Consider the following 19,628-nt stretch of genomic DNA (forward strand, 5'->3'; position numbering starts at 1 on the left):
CCCCCCCCCCCCCCCCCCGCTTCCGAACAGTCGTTCTCATCAGCAGGCTTGAAACATTTCTGTAACCATGTTATAAATAGATGTGATGTCATCTAGGCTTTGTTGTTCCATTTAGAAGGCACAGGCAAGTAGACTTTATGTAATTCTTAGGTACCCTAAGAAGTTCATAATAGTAAGTGAGCATTGGCTTCAACTTGAAGTCACCACTTGCAGTAGCCTCTGACTTGAGAGTTTATTGTTTGGAGGCAGATGTTGCCTTTTCCTCTTGAGTTCCCAGAAGACACTTTGTTAGTAAAGGCTTTTTTTGCATCCATTGGCAGTCTTGCTTGGTGCAGCCTCTTTCATTGGGGACTCAGCTTCTACTTCAGCTCTTGCTGCCTCACCTTCACTCCTATGTTACAGAGATGGCTTCTTTCCTGAGTCATTCCTCAGCCCCTGCTGGCCTCAGACACTGCTTCTGTAGCTCCCTCACCTCAGCCTCAGGAGCTGAGAGAGCTAGGCCCTTGCCTTGACTTAAGCTTTGGTTAGGGAATGCTGTGACAGGTTTTATCTTCTGTCTAGATACTTCCTCCATATTAACAAGCCTGTTTCACTTTCCTACCATTCCGTGTGTATGTTGGAATAGCACTTTATTTTGTTATGTATTTTCATTCACACACTAGCATGAGACCTAGTGGGTTTTCTTTGCTATTGATATGATTTCCTCACTAAACAGTTACTTCTATCTTTTGATTCGAAATGAAAGATTTGTAACTCCTTTCACTCGAACACTTAGAAACCTCTAGAGTTACTAGTTTCAGTATTCTTGTATCTCAGAGAATATGGACACATGAGAAGATGAAGAAACAGAGAATGACAATTGGCAGAACAATCAAAGCATACACAGCATTTATTGATTAACTTCACTGTCTTATATGGATATGGTTCATGACGCTCAAAAACAGTTACAGTAGTAACACCAGGTATTACTGATCACAGATTTTTAGGACATATGTAATAATGACAAAGTTTGAAGTAAGATGAGAATGGTCAAAACATAAAACAGATGTGAAGAGGGCTGGAGAGATGGCTCAGTGATTGAGAGCACTGACTGCTCTTCCAGAGGTTTTGAGTTCAATTCCCAGTAACCACACGGTGGCTCACAATCATCTCTAGTGGGATCTGATGCTCTATTCTGGCATAAAAGTATACATAGAGCACTCATATATATAAAATAAAGAAATAAATCTTAAAGAACAAAACAATAAGCAAAACGTAAAGTAAGCTCATATGGGTGGAAAATTGCATCATTAGATGTACAAGAAGCAAGGTTGCTGCAAACATTCCATTTGTAAATGTATTATCTACAGGTACAGTAAAATGGAGTACAGCAAACAAGCAATGGCCATTTTACAGGGTCATACATTGCCATGGTGTATTTCTAGATACTAGAGGAAATTTTTTTACCATGGTAGCATAGTAAGTGACAGCCTTGCATAGGACCCTTTATGTGCTTTTTCTTTCTTGAGGAGAGAATCCTAGAAACTCAGCACTTGGATAGTTGGAGGCAATAAACTAGTGATTGACTCTTTTAGGGTACATCCTTACTTCAGGAACACTCTGTTTTTGTTTGTGAGGAAGATGAACATGCTTTGAGATTGGTTATAGGAATGTCTGCATAAGTGAATGTACTGAAAACAGTTGAACAGTATACTTCATGTACAAATGAATCCTGACCCTGTAAAGCTATTTAAAAACATTACTGTTGTTTAGCTCCAGTGAACAGTTCTGGGAAGGAAGACCTGGATCCTGTCTGCTAAGAATTAATATGATGAGACTTGGGTCTTAAATTAAAATGTCTATTATCTTTTGCCATTTCTGTTGTTAAGCACTGCTTTCATAATAAAATTGCACTTTTCCAGATACAAGGATATATTTCATGCAGTACCTTAACACATCACATAATGCATCAAGAGTAGAGACTTAAAAAATTCCTCCTCCTTCTCTTCCTTTTGAGTACACACTTGTTTAAAAAACAAGACTCTATTCCCCAGCACAGCAGAAGCTCTTGTGACAGTATCCCAATTCCTCAGTCACTGCAGATGGGGGAGCAGCCACCTAATACCTGCCACTCAGAGCTTGCATCAGCCATGTTTGTATGGTTAATCTCCTTCTGATGAAGTCGTTCTTTTCTCAGACCTGCATGTAGTTAGTGGCCGAGGTGTTGTGCCTTGACTTTTTCCCCTCTACCAGTGTGTCACACTACTGCTTCCACACTGAGATTTTTCCTTTTTTTTTTTCTTAAGTTTTTTTTCTGTTGGGGAGGAGGTTGCAAGGAAGAGGGTGGATATGAAGGGATGGGAAAATGAATGGGATTGAGATGCATGATGTGAAAGATACAGAGAATAAATAAAAAGAAAGTTAACAAAAGAAAATAGTTTTTAAATTTAAATATATTTTGTCTGTATTCTTCCCCTCTCCCAAGTCCTTTCAGATCCTTTCCCCTCCCAGCCCGCCCAACTTTTAAGTTCTTTCTAAACCATAACCCAATACCACAACAAAACCAAACACAAAAATAATTAAAACATAATAAACTGTAACCAAAGTTACACACAAAAATGTAGAGTTTATTTTATGTTAGTCAAATACTCCTGAATATGAGCCCTACCCTAAAGTGATTGATATACCCACTGTCACTCTATTGGAGAAAACTGGTTTTTCCTCTCCCAGCAGGTGTAAGTGACAGTTCAATTGTTGACCTTTACCCTAGTGGCTAGGGTTTCATTCATTCATTCTTAAAAAATAAAATAAGAGAAAACAAAAACTATCATATTGAAGTTGAACAAAACAAACCACCAAAATAAAAAGAGTCCAAGAGAAGGCTGAGATCCACTCATTCACACACTCAGGAGCCCCATAAGAACACTAAACTGAAAGCTAGAATTCATATGCAGAGAACCTGGTGCAGACCCGTGTAGGCCCTGTGCTTGCTGCTTCAGTTTCTGTGAGCTCATATGAGTTCTGCTCAGTTGATGTAGATAGCCTTGTTCTCCTGGTGTCCTCCATCCCCTCTGGCTCTTACTGTCTTTCCACCTCCTCTTCTTTCAGGGTTCCCTGAGCTCTGAAGGGAGGGGATTTGATGGCGAGATCTCATTTAGGACTTGAATGTTCTAAGGTGTCTCACTTTCTGCACAGTGTCTGGCTGTGGGTCTCTATATTTGTTCCCATCTGCTGCAGCAAGAAACTTCCTTGATGATGGCTGAACAAGGCAGTGATCTATGAATATAGCAGAATATCATGAGGAGTCATTTTATCACTACTTTTCTCTCTTTAGTAGACCATTATTATTTGGTTTTACATAGATTCCTGGGCTTTCTAGTCTCAAGTTCTTGATGATACCAAGCAGTGTTGGGTATAGGTTCTATTTTGTAGAGTGGGCCTTAGTCAAATCAGTTATTGATTGGTTTCTCCCATAAGCTTTGTGCCATCATTGCCCTAGCTCATTTTTTGGGAAGTATACCATTGTAGATAATGGTTTGGGGCTGGCTTGGTGTTTAAGCTTCTCTTTTGAGCGTGTGCAGAATATGTTCCTGTACCAAAGATGCTGAAACAGAAGAAAAGGCTCCACTGTAGACACCAGCTTGACATCTCTGTCTTCAATGAGTTGTGCTTATCTTGGCTACAGCCTGGGTTGTTTGGAGATTCCCATGGGCCCCATTGATCAACAACTCAATTAGATGTAACCCAGTTCCAGTACTGGAAGCTTCATTTGGTGACAAGAGATGGCCAACTGGCTCTCTTTCCCCATTATTTGATGGTTTCATTTAGATCACCTTAATATATGTATATATTTTAGGGAGTTTCTATTGTATTAGGTTTTCATACTATCCCTCAAATGGCCCTTAATTTTAGACATCTCTTCCTGTGTTTCCTCCCACAGACCCCATCTCCCTCCCCCTCCCTACTTGATCATCCCATTCTGGCCCACCATCCATCCATAACTATCTTGGTTTCCTTTCCCAATGAGATCCTCGGGTTCCTCTGACTCAGTAGTTCTCAACCTATGGGTCACAAACCCTTGGGGGGGGGGGTCAAGTGACCCTTTCACAGGGGTCATATATCAGATACCGTGCATATAATATAAGGCTTGGGATGTTGAACATTTCTTTAAGTGTTTCTCAGTCATTTGAGTTTCCTCTATTGAGAATTCTCTGTTTATATTGTGTTATTTGTTTCATTGATATGTAGTTTCTTGAGTTCTTTACGCATTTTGGATATTAGTCCTCTCTCAGTTGTATAGTTGGTGAAAATTTCTTCCCGTTCTATAGGCTGTCCAAATGACGTGTCCTTTGCTATCAGTTTCGTGAAGTCCCATGTGTTAACTGTTGATCATAGTGCCTGTTCTAGCAGTGTTCTGTTCAGAAAGCCTTTTCCTGTGCCAGCGAGAGCATCTTCCTTTTAAATCTGCTGCTGACTTCTTTGCTCCCTAGCTCCAGGCTGAAGCCAGAGTTCTCTCCGCAGTGATCTTTTCTGTCACAGTTCTTAGGACTGATTTGACCAACTAAATGGTGTGCTGTTGCCTTCTGTCACTGCATTGTGAACTATTGCTTTTTATAGCATTTTCTTTATATCACAGAGCCTAATACATAGATGTTAGATCAATGTTTGTTTTTTTTTTTTTAAATAAAATTGTAGTAATCTTTCCTGCCCTTAAGGTGGCAGCAGAGGAATGTTAGTCGATCTACATGGCTGTATGTATGACCTCGAATATTCTAGTCTATGTTTGAGTTAAATTTCTTTTTTCTTTTTTATGGTTTATTTAACTTTATGTGTATTGGTGTGAAGGTGTCAGATCCCCTGGAACTGGATTTTCAGACAGTTGTGAGCTGCCATGTGGGTGTTGGGAATTGAACCTGGGTCCTCGGGAAGAGCAGTCAGTGCTCTTAACTGCTGAGCCAACTCTCCAGCCCTGCCTTGGGTTAATTTTCAAATGAGCACATCTTCCATATTCTTTTTTTTTAAAAAAAAAATATTTATTTATTATGTATACAATATTCTGTCTGTGTATGCCTACAGGCCAGAAGAGGGCACCAGACCCCATTATAGATGTTGTGAGCCACCATGTGGTTACTGGGAATGGAACTCAGGACCTTTGGAAGAGCAGGCAATGCTCTTAACCTCTGAGCCATCTCTCCAGCCCTTCCATATTCTATTTTAAGTGTTCTAATATAGAAAATGCAAGTAGCTCCTACCACATGAAAGCCCATTGTGAATTTTCTGGTACTTCTTCAGAGGACAGCAACAGGTACAGGGTAAAACGCTCCCTGAATTGTAAGCAAGAAGCCTGCTTTACCTTTATACAAAGCAGTTGATGCCTTCACAGGCAGGCTATGTGACCTCTTTAGTCTGGGTTTCTCCACTGGCTAACTTACGAAGTTGGGGAATATATAATAGTATTAAATGTCAAAAATATGGGATTCTAAGTTATCATAGATGTCTAATGAACATCTATGTGTGTGGTGTTGATTAGGTATAGTAGGAAAGGGATATTCCATACATTGTACTCTCAGTATTGGGGTCTCTAATATACTCATTATCTCCTTTGGTTCAACATTGTGTTCTAGCAAATATCAGGATTTCAGATAAAAACAAGGTGAATGATGAAGGATAATATAGCTAGAATGGGCTTCATGGAGGTAGAGTTTGAATCAGTTTTTAAATATATGAAAGGATTAAGTAGACTTAAAAGTTAATGATTTTGAAAGTTTATTATATGCCCAGACCCTCTTTTCTCCCATAGTATATGTTAGAGTTAAAGTTCAGATAGATTAAAGAGTTTTCAAAATAAGTATGAAAAAGCAAGGATTTAAAATCACACATTTAGGACTCCACTGTCATTCTTTGACTTAGCAGCATCACACAAAGGCATCTAGAACTTAAGCATGGCTGGACCATTCTATACCATGAGCTTGTAATACAAGAAGCATGATGATCAGTTCTCTTGGTGTCTTTAAAGGGACCATAATACTTCAAGGAAATGAGTATTAGGGGAGCTGTCACTTCTGAAAACATGGCAAATGGAAACTTTCTATCTTCTTTCAAATCTGGTGGGAAATGAAGGGCGTCTGCGAATCAAAGGAGAAGTTGCCTTGCACAGTCAGTTTTAGGTGAGGATGCCTATAAGAATTTTATCTTTGGCAGAGTTCTGGAGCACTGACATGTAAATAACATGTAGTGATGCCTCAGGGATCCTTCAGGAACCAAATTCATTATAATGAAGCCAATGGTGTTTAAAACAACTCTTGTCACACATAATTCATAAATTATGGGAAGCAAAACCACAAGTTAGCTCTCTGACAGAATACTCTGCACAGGCGTGCTTTGACCTTGGAGGCACACTTCTTTCTCATCTTAGGACTCACCTCTGGTCCCACACTGCACTCTGACGTTACCAATCTCACCGTTTTTAGCTGCTTGTTGGTCTTGGAAAAGCCATCTAATTTCACTTTATCCACTTCCGAGCATCTTGCTCACTCTTCAGCCTACTAAAATAGAAATTCTGCTCCACCTGCCAGTCGAGTGACATTGCTCTGGCAAAGGCCATGCCCTCAATGATTTGATTCCATGGTCGTCTCATCTTTTACTTTGAACTCTCAGAAGCACTTTATAAAGTTCACTGCTGTTTTTAAAAGTTGTCATGGCCTCATACCATTCTTTCCTGGCTCTCTTTGCCATTCTTTACCAGTGGCCTCAGCTGTCAGAGTTCTCTCCAGGGTCTCTTAGTGCTCTTCACAACACACGTAAAGCAAAGGGAAGTGCTTGGCTTGCTTGCCCGACCCGCCCTTGTTTTCCTTCCCCTCTGCCTGCCCCCCTTATTTCTTCACCTGTTTCAAGTATCACTACGGGCATTTCTCTTAGGGTTCTCAGGTCCCCTTGAGAGAAAGGGTAGCAGCAAACCAGACTAAACCATATATTCCTCTGGCCTTTAAAACAGAGAAAGTCTCATTTTTTTTTAAATGTTATCCTGCATATGTACTACCAAATTGAGAAATTCAGAGATCAAACTAGAAGAGTTTGCTGACAGAGGACCAAAGCAAACACTTGCCAGAAGCCTTTTCCTTCTTAGCTCACTTTACCCTGTGAGCAAGTCCTCTCTTTTTCATTCTGTCTGGGGTGTTGCCTAGTGGTGGAGTACCTGCTTGGCATGTACAAGGCCCTGAGTGTGAGGCCTATACAGCCAAAGCCAACATTCCTTCCATTCTGCCCTCTCTGCCATCTGTAGTGCTCCCTGTTAACAACGCAGGCCTGTGAGTCATTGGACCTATGGCTTTCTTGACCCCTTCCTTCTCCTCTCTCTCCAAGTTTGTGTTCTGCAGATATGGCCAAGTCCTCCTTCAAATCAGAGACTGTGCCCCACAAAATGCCCCCCTCTTTTTAAAGGAAGCCTCTTACTCCTTAGGTTCTGATCATTGCTCTCCTGTGGTGTTTCATCCCTTAGCCCCTCAAAGAACATCAGGTTTTCTCTCCAGAAGAATCTTTGCCATTTTTGCTCTTAAATTCTAATTATCACTGTCTACATCATCTCTCCTAAGATCCTGCTCAAGATCAGGCCTTCTTCATTTTTATATATAGTGTCCAGGGTAAGTAAAACAAAAGGTAAGATGGGGGAAATGTCAGAAAGAATGGACGAACCACACACCACCAGCTAAACTAAGAAGTCGTAAATTACCAAATGAAAAGGAAATTATGCATAGTAAGGCACTTAACTGCACTAACCCAGATCCCATGTTTCATGCAGAGCCTTAATTCCTCTCACAAATTGTTGGGAGTACTCATCACAGAGTAGGCACAGTGCTGTCTGCTAATGTTGTAGTGACAGAGAATAATGCCTCACTCTTAGGACTTCAGAGGGGTAGTTAGCATTGGATGGATGGAGCACAGGATCTCTGTTCACCAGACTTAAGCTCACCGTTGAAATCTACAGTGGGGGACAGTGGCATTAGGCATGTGTTGGAGGGCACCTGTGCTTTCCATGTGATTACCAAGTATAGTCCATAAAGCTTTAGATGTAAAACACAAACCCTGTTGTATATGGTAGACCTCAAACTTGGGACAGGTCTGGCTAATTGAGGTACCTATTAATTAATATGTCAGAGTGGACTCTGGCTGCCAGTCTACCTCGGCCTCTGCCTATTACAGAGTCCTTCTGGCTGGCATCCCTCACAGGGACTGGGCTGGGCAGTCCTTCCCCCAACTGTTTTCCCTATATAACTCAGCCATTTTGACCTCTTGGTTGCCACTGTTGGTTCCTGCACTGCAGGTGCTTGGCTCCTGGATCTGTTCTCTCCTTCCCCTCACACAGCCCATCCAGTCTGCCCCGTCATGTTCACTGTGGACTCTGCCGGATGCCTCTGCCTTTCCCTGTGCTCTCTCTTCTATCTGTAATAAAAACTTCAAACTCTTAGGAGCAGTCGTGCCCTCTGTTTATTTATTTATTTATTTATTTAGTTAGTTAGTTAGTTAGTTCAGTGTGTATTTTACTACTTAAAATGCTCCTTTGTAGATTAAAGGTCAGTTCTTTCTTTCTTTTTTTTAAAGACAATCTTATTTTAGTGCAGGGTAGTTTTGAACTTGTGACAAGACTTTTGCCTCTCTTGTGCCCCAGTGCTGAGATTATAGGTGTGAGACACTACATCTGGCTTGATTGTTTTTGTAAAATCTAAAACTTTTTAACTATTATCCCACAATGACCATATTTTAACAAAACAATTGATATTCTCACCACCGGCAAGACTATTGTTAACATCTATACATATTTTATTTAAGTCATGTTATGTATGTTTTTTTTCTTTTAAAGATTATTAAACATTTTAAGTGTGTAACCTATCTATCCTCTGACAAGATATCCCAGTATCCTGCTAGATTTGCCTCAGTTCTTTTAAAATAAAACATTAAGAATGTGTTAAGTACTTGTGAGTCTCTCTCTTTCCTGCTTTTCCTTGACTCCCACTGTAGAAGTAGCCCATTTCTGAATTTGATATTTGTGATTCTCAAGCTTGTTTTGACTATTGTTATTACTCATCTCTTTACATACACACACAATGCTTTTTACATGCTTTTATATTTTACATATGTTTCCTGACATTCTGAAACCTTCTATTTTCTCACAATGTTGTCTTTTTACACTTTTTAAAATTTATTTTTTAGTTGATTTTATTGAACTATACATTTTTCTCCGCTCCCCTCCCTTCCTCTCCTCTCCCCTTCAACCCTTTCCCAAGGTCCCCATGCTCCCAGTTTACTCAGGAGATCTTGTCTTTTTCTACTTCCTATGTAGATTAGATCTATGTATGGCTCTCTTAGGGTCCTCATTGTTGTTTAAGTTCTCTGGGATTGTGAATTGTAGGCCGTTTTCCACTTTAAATGTTTGTTTTAGTTCATTACACGATTATACTATGATCCATTGTTTTCTATGCTAATGGACATTGAAGTGCTTTCTCTCTTTATCTCATAATACTAATGATAACACTGTTGTGTGTACTCTTATCCATATTCCCTTGTATAAATATGCAAGAGTTTCTCACAGGTAGTTCTTCCTAAATGGGAATTGGGAGTCCAAATGGTATGTGCATATTTCTCTCTTGTTTATAACTGGGTTATATTTGAAACATTCTGTTAGGTTTTTCATTTTTTGCCCATTAAAGAAAGATAAATACTTTCTCTCTGTTTTAAGCTGACATTTTCTAGCTACTAGTGAAACATTTTGTCTTTTGTTCACAGACTTTTCTGGATTTCTGTTTCTTTAATTTTCTTGAATATGTATTTTGGTGATTTGACATTATTTTGTTGTTTTAGTTGATTAAGTTCAGCTGTTTTCTCTTATTTATCAGTAATCTTTTTAGTTTATCTTGTAATAGTTATGTAAATTTTATCATATAAATACTCCATAATTTATTTGCCATCTTCCTTTTGAGTTGCCAGGCAGTATTGGCACACGCCTTTAATCCCAGCACTTGGGAGGCAGAGGCAGGGGGATCTCTGTGAGTTTGAGACCAAGCCTGGTCTACAAAGTGAATTCCAGGGCAGCCAGAGGTATTACACAGAGAAACCCTATGTAATAAAGAAAAAGAAAAAAATAAGAAAGAAAAGATTTGATTTATTTCTGTATATATACTATATGTTGGCTTTCTTAACAGTCAAACGGTGATGATACTCTGCTCTATTCTGCATTCAGTGATAAGTGTTGGAGACAGTTGGTCAGGTCTCGATGGTATAGCCTGTAGGTGTGCAGTAGAGCAGCATGCCCTGGCCTTGTTGGCACATGAATCTGTCATTCTTGGCATCACTGTCACCTGCTGTGACCAGTGAACTAATTGTAAAGTGACCTACATAAGTAAAGCACTGGCATTTGTGAAAGTGGCTTTGGCTCTGAACACTGGCATGTTTCTTATTGAGCAAATGTTCAGAAGAAGGAGAACTCAAGATTATACACTACTAACTGAAGGTAGGTCACAAACAATAGTCATGTTGACTGTGTACAGCAAAAAGGATTCTCTGAGCTTAGGTTAGTGCTGTAGAACTTGGAGGCTAGAATTAGGTATCTGCAGAGTTTCTCTGTGAATGGCCAGGTAATAAACATTTAAGGCTTTGTTGTGTCTGCTCCATGTCTGTAGTGCAGTGTGGCAGCAGTGGGTTCATCTGTGACTGCCTGAACACTGTAGGGGGACACAAAATTAATTTTCTGGCCATTTACTCCTAGGATGTGCTTTATTCAAGGGCTGGAGTCTATAGTGTTGACATTTAGGGCCAGATAATTCTGCCTTTCCCATGGAATGGGACATGCAAAATTCTCACTGATAGCACCCACCGGTCTAGAAGATTTGGAAATGTCCCCCTCCTTTCTTCTCTCTGTATCTGTCTTTCTTTTCTCTTTTTGGTTACTGGAGTGATAGTGTGGGTTCCTTTCTTGAACTTCAGCTCTGATATCAGTGTTGAATTCGAGTCCACAATGGCACATAATCCTTAGAATGCAGGTATTCTAACCTGTGAGATCAGATCATACCTTAATATATAGCATATGCTAGTGTGCTGGTCAGTTATTTGTCCAGTTGACACAAACCTAGACTGGGAAAAGGGAGCCTCAACTGAGGAATTGCTCCCATCAGATAGGCCTGTAGACATGTGTGTGGAACATTTTTCTGATTGATGAGGGCCTGTCCCACTGAAGACAATGCCACCCCAGGGCAGGTGGTTCTGGGTTGTATAAGAAAGGCAGATGAATGAAGGCCTGGGAGCAAGCCAGTAAAGCACCATTCCTCTGCAGCCTCTGCTGTAGTTCCTGCTTTAGGGTTCCTTCCCTGGCTTCCCTAGATAGTAGACTGTAGCCTGTGAGCTAAATAAACCTCTTCCTCCCCAAAGTTGCTTTTGGCCAGTGTTTATCCCAACAGCAGAAAGCAGACTTAGATGTGGAAATCTTTCTGATCTCACGTAGATTCTCACCTGAGAAGTGTTTGTCTTTGCATTCCTGTCATGTATTCTTTTTATCTGTCTCTTTTCCTCTCTTGGTATGTGCCAGCTGGCTGGGCTCAAGCCTCCAGTGAGGCAATATTTACAGCTCACTTGGGTGGATGCTGCAGCTAGGGTAGCCCAAGGGCAGATGAAATAGCATCCAGAATGGGAATGCTGCACCTCTCTGCACTGTCTTCTTTCAAATAAGAAAGAATTCTCTTCCTTCCTCCTCTGTCAAATGACAAGAAGTATTGATTGATTTGGTACAGTATATAAAATATGCATATAATGGAGTGGTATTTTGGGAACTATTAGCAGCATTGGCTTGCTGAGCCCCAAGATTTTACCCTCCTCCCTTTTCCTTTTCCTCCTTCCCAGTAGCAGCTTCTTAGCAAATTGCAAGCTCTGCCTCTGGCTAGCTGGGTAGCAGTGGCAGTGGAGGCTGTCTCTAGTTTCCAAGGGAGACGAGTGCTGAGCCTGCAGTGCTTCCCAGAAGCCACTGCCTTTCTTGCTGCTCATCTCCATGCATGCCTTGACCTTCATTCTGCTATGCAGACCTGCACAAGGAGGTAACACTCTGTTTTCTTGGTGTTCTCTGTGTCGAGGGGGGCAAAGGGAAAGCCGGGTGGAATGGGTAAAGGCATATGGACACAGCAGAGAATAAATACTGAAATTAGAAAAAAAGTCGCTCTGAGGTACTCTGATCTGTGAACATCTTTCTGTTTGCTGTGCCCATGAATACCCTGAATGTGGGAGCTCTGGAACTAGCTCATAAAACTAAAAATTACTACATATAAAAGCATAAGGTTATAGTAATATTGCCAATGGGAAGCACAGAAGAAAAATGAGAACTTGGAGAAAAAAATGTAATCAATTGCTCTCAAACACTCTGTCTTTATGAATTCTGTTAGGCGTGTGTTATACACATTTAAGGAGAGAGCTGAGAATATGCCTTTTCAGTATATGCTCAGGACTCCAGAGCTGTGCTTCTGAGTGTCATAGTCAGTGCTCCTGTGTGACTATTTAAGTCTAGTGACAAAGTTCAAAGTGATGTCCTCCCTTACACCAGCTACGTTTAAAATAGTAGCTACATAATGACTACTGGCTTCTGTATTAGACTGAATATTGAACATTTCCATTATTATACAAAGTCCCATTGGAGGAACTAAAGAAAGAGACCCATAGAATATGGGAAACTTTGTATACTCAACATCTGAATCACGAGTTCTGAATCTGTGTATTTAACCAACTCTGGCCTGCTAAAAATCGCTACTAAGATGAGCAGTGGCGGTGCACACCTTTAATCGCACACCTTTAATCCCAGCACTGGAGGCACAGGCAGGCGGGTCTCTGAATTCAGGGACACCTGGTCTACAGTGTAAGTTCCAGGACAGCCAGGGCTACACAAAGACACCGTGTCTCAAAAAACAAAAGGAAAGAAAGTGAAAAGGAAAATAAATGCTATAGAAATTAGGCTTTATTATAAGGATTTTATGAAAAATTGTCTGCTACCAAATTAAAAAAGAGAGAATTCCCTGAAAAACAGAATATATTTGTTTTAAAAATATATATAAATAAGTCTAACTATTACAGAATTTGAATATTTTATTTAAGAGTTTACTCCAAAGAACACTAGCTCAGGTAAATTTTATTGGTGAACTTTTTAAATTATGTAACCAAAATCATACATATTACCATTACAGAAAATAGGCCAGGAGAGAATACTTCCAACACACATACCCTTAACTCACAAAGCTGGCCACTATACCTCGAGAAGAGAAAAATCAAAAGTCACATTCCTTTTATGACTGTGAATGTAGAAATCTTGGTGTGTGTGTGTTTGAGACAGGGTTTCTGTAACAGTCCAGGCTGACCTGGAACTTGCTCTGTAGACGAGACTTGAACTCACAGAGATCTGCCTGCCTCTCAAGTGCTGGGATTAAAGGTGTGTGTCACCACTGCCCAGCTAAGTAAATAGTAGTAATAAATTTTAAAGTATTACTTAAATAGTAGCAGTAGTACATTTCGGGGCTGGGGAGTGGCTGAGCTGGTAAAATGTTTGCCATGTAAGCATAGGGTCTTGGTTTTGGACCACCAGTACGAAGACTGAGTACAGCAGCAAGACAGGAGTCTAGCACTGGGGAGGGAGAGATGGACAGCTCCCCGGGGCTGGCTAGCCTAGTCTAGCTGAACCTGTGAGCTTCAGGTTCAGTGCAGAACCTGTCTCAAGCAAAAGAAAGTGGAGGGTGATGAAGAAAGCCACTTGTCACTGACTTCCAGCTTTCCCACCCACCTGGAAGTGCACACATGTCCGCACATTTATATCTTGAGCTGACTGTGTGGCTCAGTGATAGAGTACTTGACTAGCATGTATGCACAGGCACAAAAGCAAAAGTAAAATATAAGCACAAAACCTTTAAGAGTTTTAAATAAAAATCAATGTGATTTTGCTCTACAAGCTTGAGGGCCTAAGTTAAGGTCCCCAGCACTTACATAAAAAGCTGTATTGGCACACAACTGTAATCTCATCACTGTGGATGCAGGGAAGGAAAGGAGGTTTGCCAGATCTTACTGGTCAGCCAGTCTAGCCAAACCAGGAAGCTCCAGTTTCAGTCAGACTTTATCTCAAAAGGTAATACAGATTAGCTAAGGAGATACCTCCATGAGTAAAAGTGTTTACCACACAGGTGTGAGTATCTATGCTTCTCAAACCCCCAGAACCCACATGAAAAGCCAGATATGTAGTAGCTCATCTGCAATCCAGGTGGTTCTGGGGGGGAGATATGAGGTGGAGACAGGAGAAGATTCTGGACCAATAGCCTGTCATATGCAGTGGTAAGGCAAACCTGTCTCAAATAAGGTAAAGGTACGGAATGATGTTCAAAGTTGTCCTCTAACCTCTATACATATGCTGTGGTATGTGTGCACAATGAGATGTGCACTTCTGAACATTAGCATTCACTTGCACACACACATACATACATACACACACACACAGAATGATGAAGACACTTGACATCAACCTTTAATCTCCATGTATGTGAACATGTGAAGTGCATGCGAAACCTTAACCTGATTTCTATAAGAACAGAAAGCTTTATTTTAATTTGATGAGTGGTGTCTAAAGAAATTTTACAGCCAACATTCCTTTTAGTGGTAAAGTACTGAGAGCAGGAACTTACTATCCCCACCTCTCTTTAGCATGGCCTACAGTTCCTGGTCAGAACAGTAAGGTAAGAAAAGAAAACAAAAATTGTAAAGTTAAGAAAAGAAGAAATAAAATTCAGTTCTCTCTTTACAGATGGCATACTTCTGTATGAGTGGTGATACATTTACACATACTTTGAATGCTGTAAGAACATTTACTGATGGCATATAGCATTCTTCCCCTTTTGACCTTTAATGACATTTGTTTTCAGCATGTGGAGTGTCTTCATTCCTGCGGTGCACACAGCAAAGGTGTTACCTGCTGTTTTCTCCTCCCTAGGTCTTATCTGACTCCTGTCCGGGATGAGGAAGCAGAGTCTTTACGGAAAGCACGCTCCAGACAAGCTCGGCAGACACGCAGGTCTACTCAGGTAAGCGTGACTTCCCCACACCCTAGTGTTCTTTTGTCTTTCTGCCTTTCCAGTGGAAGTATGTGTTGAAAATATGAAAATGAATGCTTATGTTCCAGCCACTTCATTGTAACTGTCAGCTGTCTAAGGCTGTACTGTATAGAAGCAGATTTATAACTGTCTCTACCCACTCTCACCTCCGTTCCCCCCAGCTTTGCTTAGGAACTGTAAGAAGCCTTGTAGTCCTCTACACATGGAGAATCTCTAAGGAAATGGATAGCGGTTTGAAAAATGTTAAACATAGAGTTTCCATTTGATTCAGTACACAGTCTATACTCTTAGATAAATACATGAAAACATCCTCACATAAAAACTTTTATAGAGAATTATATAAGAGAATTAATCAAACTAGCCAAAAAATAGAACTAAGCCAGTAATGTACTCCACAATAAACAGGACATATAAGAACATATAAGTATATGTTCATTAACCAATGAATGAACAAAATATACCATGTCCATACAGTGACGTATTATTTGGAATTAAAAAGTGAGGTTCCAGGGGCTGGAAAGATGCTTCAGCAGTTAGCACTTGTGACTCTTGCAAAGGATCAGAGTTTAGTCCACATCACTCCCACCAGGTGGCTCACAGCTGCCTGTACCCCCAGCTCCAGGTGACCTAGCAGCCTTGTCTGGCCTTCCTTGAGCACCTACATACGCATACACAAACCCACAGACATACCCACAAATAAAAAAATTAAAGTAGTTACAATTACAACATTCGTGAACTTGGAGAAAGCATCAAAGTGAAGCAATCCAGGCACAAAGAGCCCATTTGTTAGATGAGTTCCTTGTGTAGTATATCCAAAATGGCTCAGCCAGAGAGATGTGGGGTAGGATTAATTAATGCTTGGGCAGCAGGGAAGAAAAATGGAAAGAGCCTTGTTAGTGGGCGTGGCTTCTTTAGAGCCTTGTTAGTGGGTGTGGTTTCTTTAGAGCCTTGTTAGTGGGCGTGGTTTCTTTAGAGCCTTGTTAGTGGGCGTGGTTTCTTTAGAGCCTTGTTAGTGGGCGTGGTTTCTTTAGAGCCTTGTTAGTGGGCGTGGTTTCTTTAGAGCCTTGTTAGTGGGCATGGCTTCTTTGGGCGGCGATGAAACTGTCCTGAAAATAGATAACAGTAATAGTTGAAAAACTCAGTGTATTCTAGAAATCATAAGCTTGCTCACATACATTGAAAAGAAGAATTCTATGATATGAGTTATATTTCAGTTACAAAAAGGTCTTTTATGGGAGCTGTGTGTAAGCAATTTAAGGTAGAATCTGATGTACCTCACACTTTCTTGCAGAGACAGAAGTGGTAGGTAGAGAATGTTTGCCAAGCCAGGAAACCTGAAGATGAGTTTGGAAGCTGTTCATAGTAGTCCCACCTGAAAATATCAGGGGCATGGCCTCAGTTTGTAATGGTCATGAGAGGAGGAAAGACTTTGAGTGTGGTATTGAGGAGGCCAAGAAAGCCTGTGAAGCAGAATAAAAAGGAACTTGCAGAGTAATGCGAAGAGAACCAGAAAACAGCAGTGGATTCAAAATGAACAAGAAATAAGCATGTAGCAGAAAGGAGACACTCAACAGCTGTAATTAGATGGTACAGAAGTCAAAGGAAAGCCGATGACTGGGAACACTGTGCACAGCAGCACCAGATTGCTTCTGTCTTTCCCGGCCCTCCCAAAGTGGTTCAGGAATTACGCCTTCACTTTTGCTTGATGAGTGTGTGTCTATTCTTCCCATAGAATCCATCTTCCATGAAGCCCATGACTATTTATTATTCTCATTAATATGCATTAGAAAACTTACCCATTTCTCCATTTTTATGTTTATAGTTCAGTGTTATTAATTCCTGTCACCACCGTACAGCTCCAGAACATTCTTCATCCTCCCAAACTGAAACTCTGTATTCATTGAGCAATCACCCTATGCAAGCAAGCAGTATTCTGTTTTCTGTCTCTATGAATTTGACTCCTTTGTGAATCTCACATAAATTAAATCATATACTACGTGTCTCACTTGTTTTACTTTCTTGTAACATAATGCTAGGCTTCATTCATGTTGTCCATATAGCATCATTTTATTTTTAAGGCTGTATTATTATAAGCCACAATTTGTTTAGCATCCACCTTTTAGTAGACATATGACTACCGGAATAATACCACGGTGCAAATGGCTGTCCACACGTCTCCAGACCCTGCTTTCAGTCCTTTGAGGTATATGCATAGAAATATGGGATGGCTTGTATGATAATCCTATTTTTAATACTGAGGAGATGCTTACTGTTCTCATAATAGCTGCCCTCCTTTCCACTCCTGTCAGCACCCACAAGCATCCTCATTTCTCCAGCTCTCTCCCAATATTTGTTTTATAATTTGGGAATTTTTAATATGGTAACCACTCTAGTGAATGTGAAGCAGATGAATGAGGATAATTTCTTTTTACATTTTATTTTGTTGTTGTTGTTGTTTGTTTGTGTTTTGAGACAGGGTTTCTCTGTAGCTTTGAGGCCTGTTCTGAAACTAGCTCTTGTAGACCAGGCTGGCCTCGTTCTCTCAGAGATCCGCCTGCCTCTGCCTCCCGAGTGCTGGGATTAAAAGCATGCAGCACCACTGTCTGGATACATTTTAATTTTTTTTATGTGGAATGCTACACGTGTGGAGGTCAGAGAATAACTTGTGAGAGTCAGTTATCCCTTTCTACCATGTGGGTCCCACATCCTCTCATGTCTTGAGGCTTGGTGGCGTGCACCTTTACTCACTGGACCATTTCAGTAGCCCACTGATTATATTTCTACTGTCATTTCCCTCAGTGTATGGTAGATAAATAATCAGAATATGCATTCATATCAATATATAATTGAATATATCAATGAGTGAGAAATAATGGTGGGGAATATAGACTACTCTTAAATGGTTTTAAATTTACTTGTGAAGAGACAGAAAAAGGTAGCTGAAGAAAGACACATAATTAAAAGAGGAAGAGCCAAAGACATATAAGTATTTTAAATGAAACCATGCTTGTAATCCTAACACTTGGAAGGTAGAGGTAGTAGAAGCGGGAATTCAAAGCTAGCCTCAGCTACATAGTGATTTAGAGGTCAGCCTGGGCTACATGCATAAAAACCCTGTTTTTAAAATAGAAATCTTGTAGGAAAAGACTCAGTAGAGAGAGCCAAGGTCCACGTCAGCCTCCTCAAAATGAGTACATGACTTTTGAAAATATTTTGTTAGATTCCCAAAGGAACCTTGGGTTGCCCAAAGAAAAGATATTCATAAAGTAAGCATGCAGCTCCTTAATATTACAAATGATCCAGCCTCTTACCTTCCCTCTTTTTCACTGACCTCATTCTGCTCCCACTCCCGTCACCTTTGCTACAGTGCGGAGAGCCACTGATCATCCCCAGGCTCTCCTATCTCTAAGTCTGCGGACAGGCTCTGACTAGCTAGGCCCTTTACCCCTCCCTGCCTTCCAGAGCAGCACTTATGGAGGTCAGGGGACAACTTCACATGTTAGTCATTGCCTTCTTGTTTGAGGCAGGGTCTCTGTTCATCACTGAGCATACCAGGAAAACTAGCTTAACAAACTTCTGGGGGCTCTCCAGGCCCTCCTTTCCTTCTTCCCAAAGCTGGGTTTTATGTGGGTTTTGGGAACCCAGATTCTGGTCCTCTCAGTCATTTATGCACTGGGCTATCTTCCCATGCCCCAACGCTTCATCTTAACATGTGCATAAGATCATGTGATCTTTTTTATGTAATTTATGCTAGATTGAAAGCTTCTTGAAATGGTGCTGGTTTGCTAGTTCAGCAAATAAGAGCACTTCCTGCTCTTGCAGAGGACCTAGGGTCAGTTCCTAGTGTTTATATAGTGGCTTACAACTACCTGTAACCCAGTTCCAGGGGATCCAATGCCCTATTCTGGCCTCTGCAGCCTTTTGTATGCATATGGTGCCCATCAATTCAGGCAGACTCACACACGTACCTATAACAAATAAATCTTCAAAGAAAGCTTCTTGAATCACTTGACTTGCCTCTGTAGTTTAACTGCTTGAAGACATCAGTAATTTAAAAGAATGAATAAAACAATGAATAGTTAAAATTTTTTTGAGACTGGAGAGACAGTCGTGCAGTGAAGGGTGCTTTCTGACCCCATGTTGTCAGGTGACTCACAGCCGTCTATAACTCCAACTTCAGGGGATCTGATACCATCTGGCCTCCACAAAAATTATGCTTGTCTGTATATGCAAGAACATGTGTTTACACATAATTTTATAAAATGAAAAGAATGTTATGGATTTAGTACTCAATGGCTGCCTGCTCTGAGGCTCTGAGAATGTCACTGCTCAGTTGGAATAATCTCAGTCTCTTCTCAGTGCTGTCCTACTCCAAGTCTCTATCATTTAATTGCTTTGCCTTTGTCCTGCTGCTCCAGTGATCTCAGGGGAAACATTAATTGTTAGCACATCTCTGTGTGATTCCTAAAGTTACTCAGGAAATGATGTTAGAGGGAAAGATAATATAGTGTTTCAGGAAGTTTTGTTGTTTTA

The 19,628-nt window shown here is 40.6% G+C and overlaps 1 protein-coding gene across 6 annotated transcripts in view; it reads left to right on the forward strand.

Moving 5' to 3' along the window:
* Positions 1 to 19,628, forward strand: part of Ppp1r12b (protein phosphatase 1 regulatory subunit 12B) — a 207,720-nt gene that overhangs the window by 98,508 nt on the left and 89,584 nt on the right. For all 6 annotated transcript variants that reach the window (XM_050147573.1, XM_050147574.1, XM_050147580.1 and 3 more), the window contains one exon: positions 14,975 to 15,065. In XM_050147573.1, the coding sequence (XP_050003530.1) occupies positions 14,975 to 15,065 (91 nt within the window). The remainder of the gene's footprint in view (positions 1 to 14,974; positions 15,066 to 19,628) is intronic.

This window comes from Alexandromys fortis, unplaced genomic scaffold (assembly GCF_014885135.2).
Source record: "Alexandromys fortis isolate MF-2015 unplaced genomic scaffold, M_Fortis_MF-2015_v1.1 scaffold_58, whole genome shotgun sequence".
NCBI classification, from domain to species: Eukaryota; Metazoa; Chordata; class Mammalia; order Rodentia; family Cricetidae; genus Alexandromys; species Alexandromys fortis.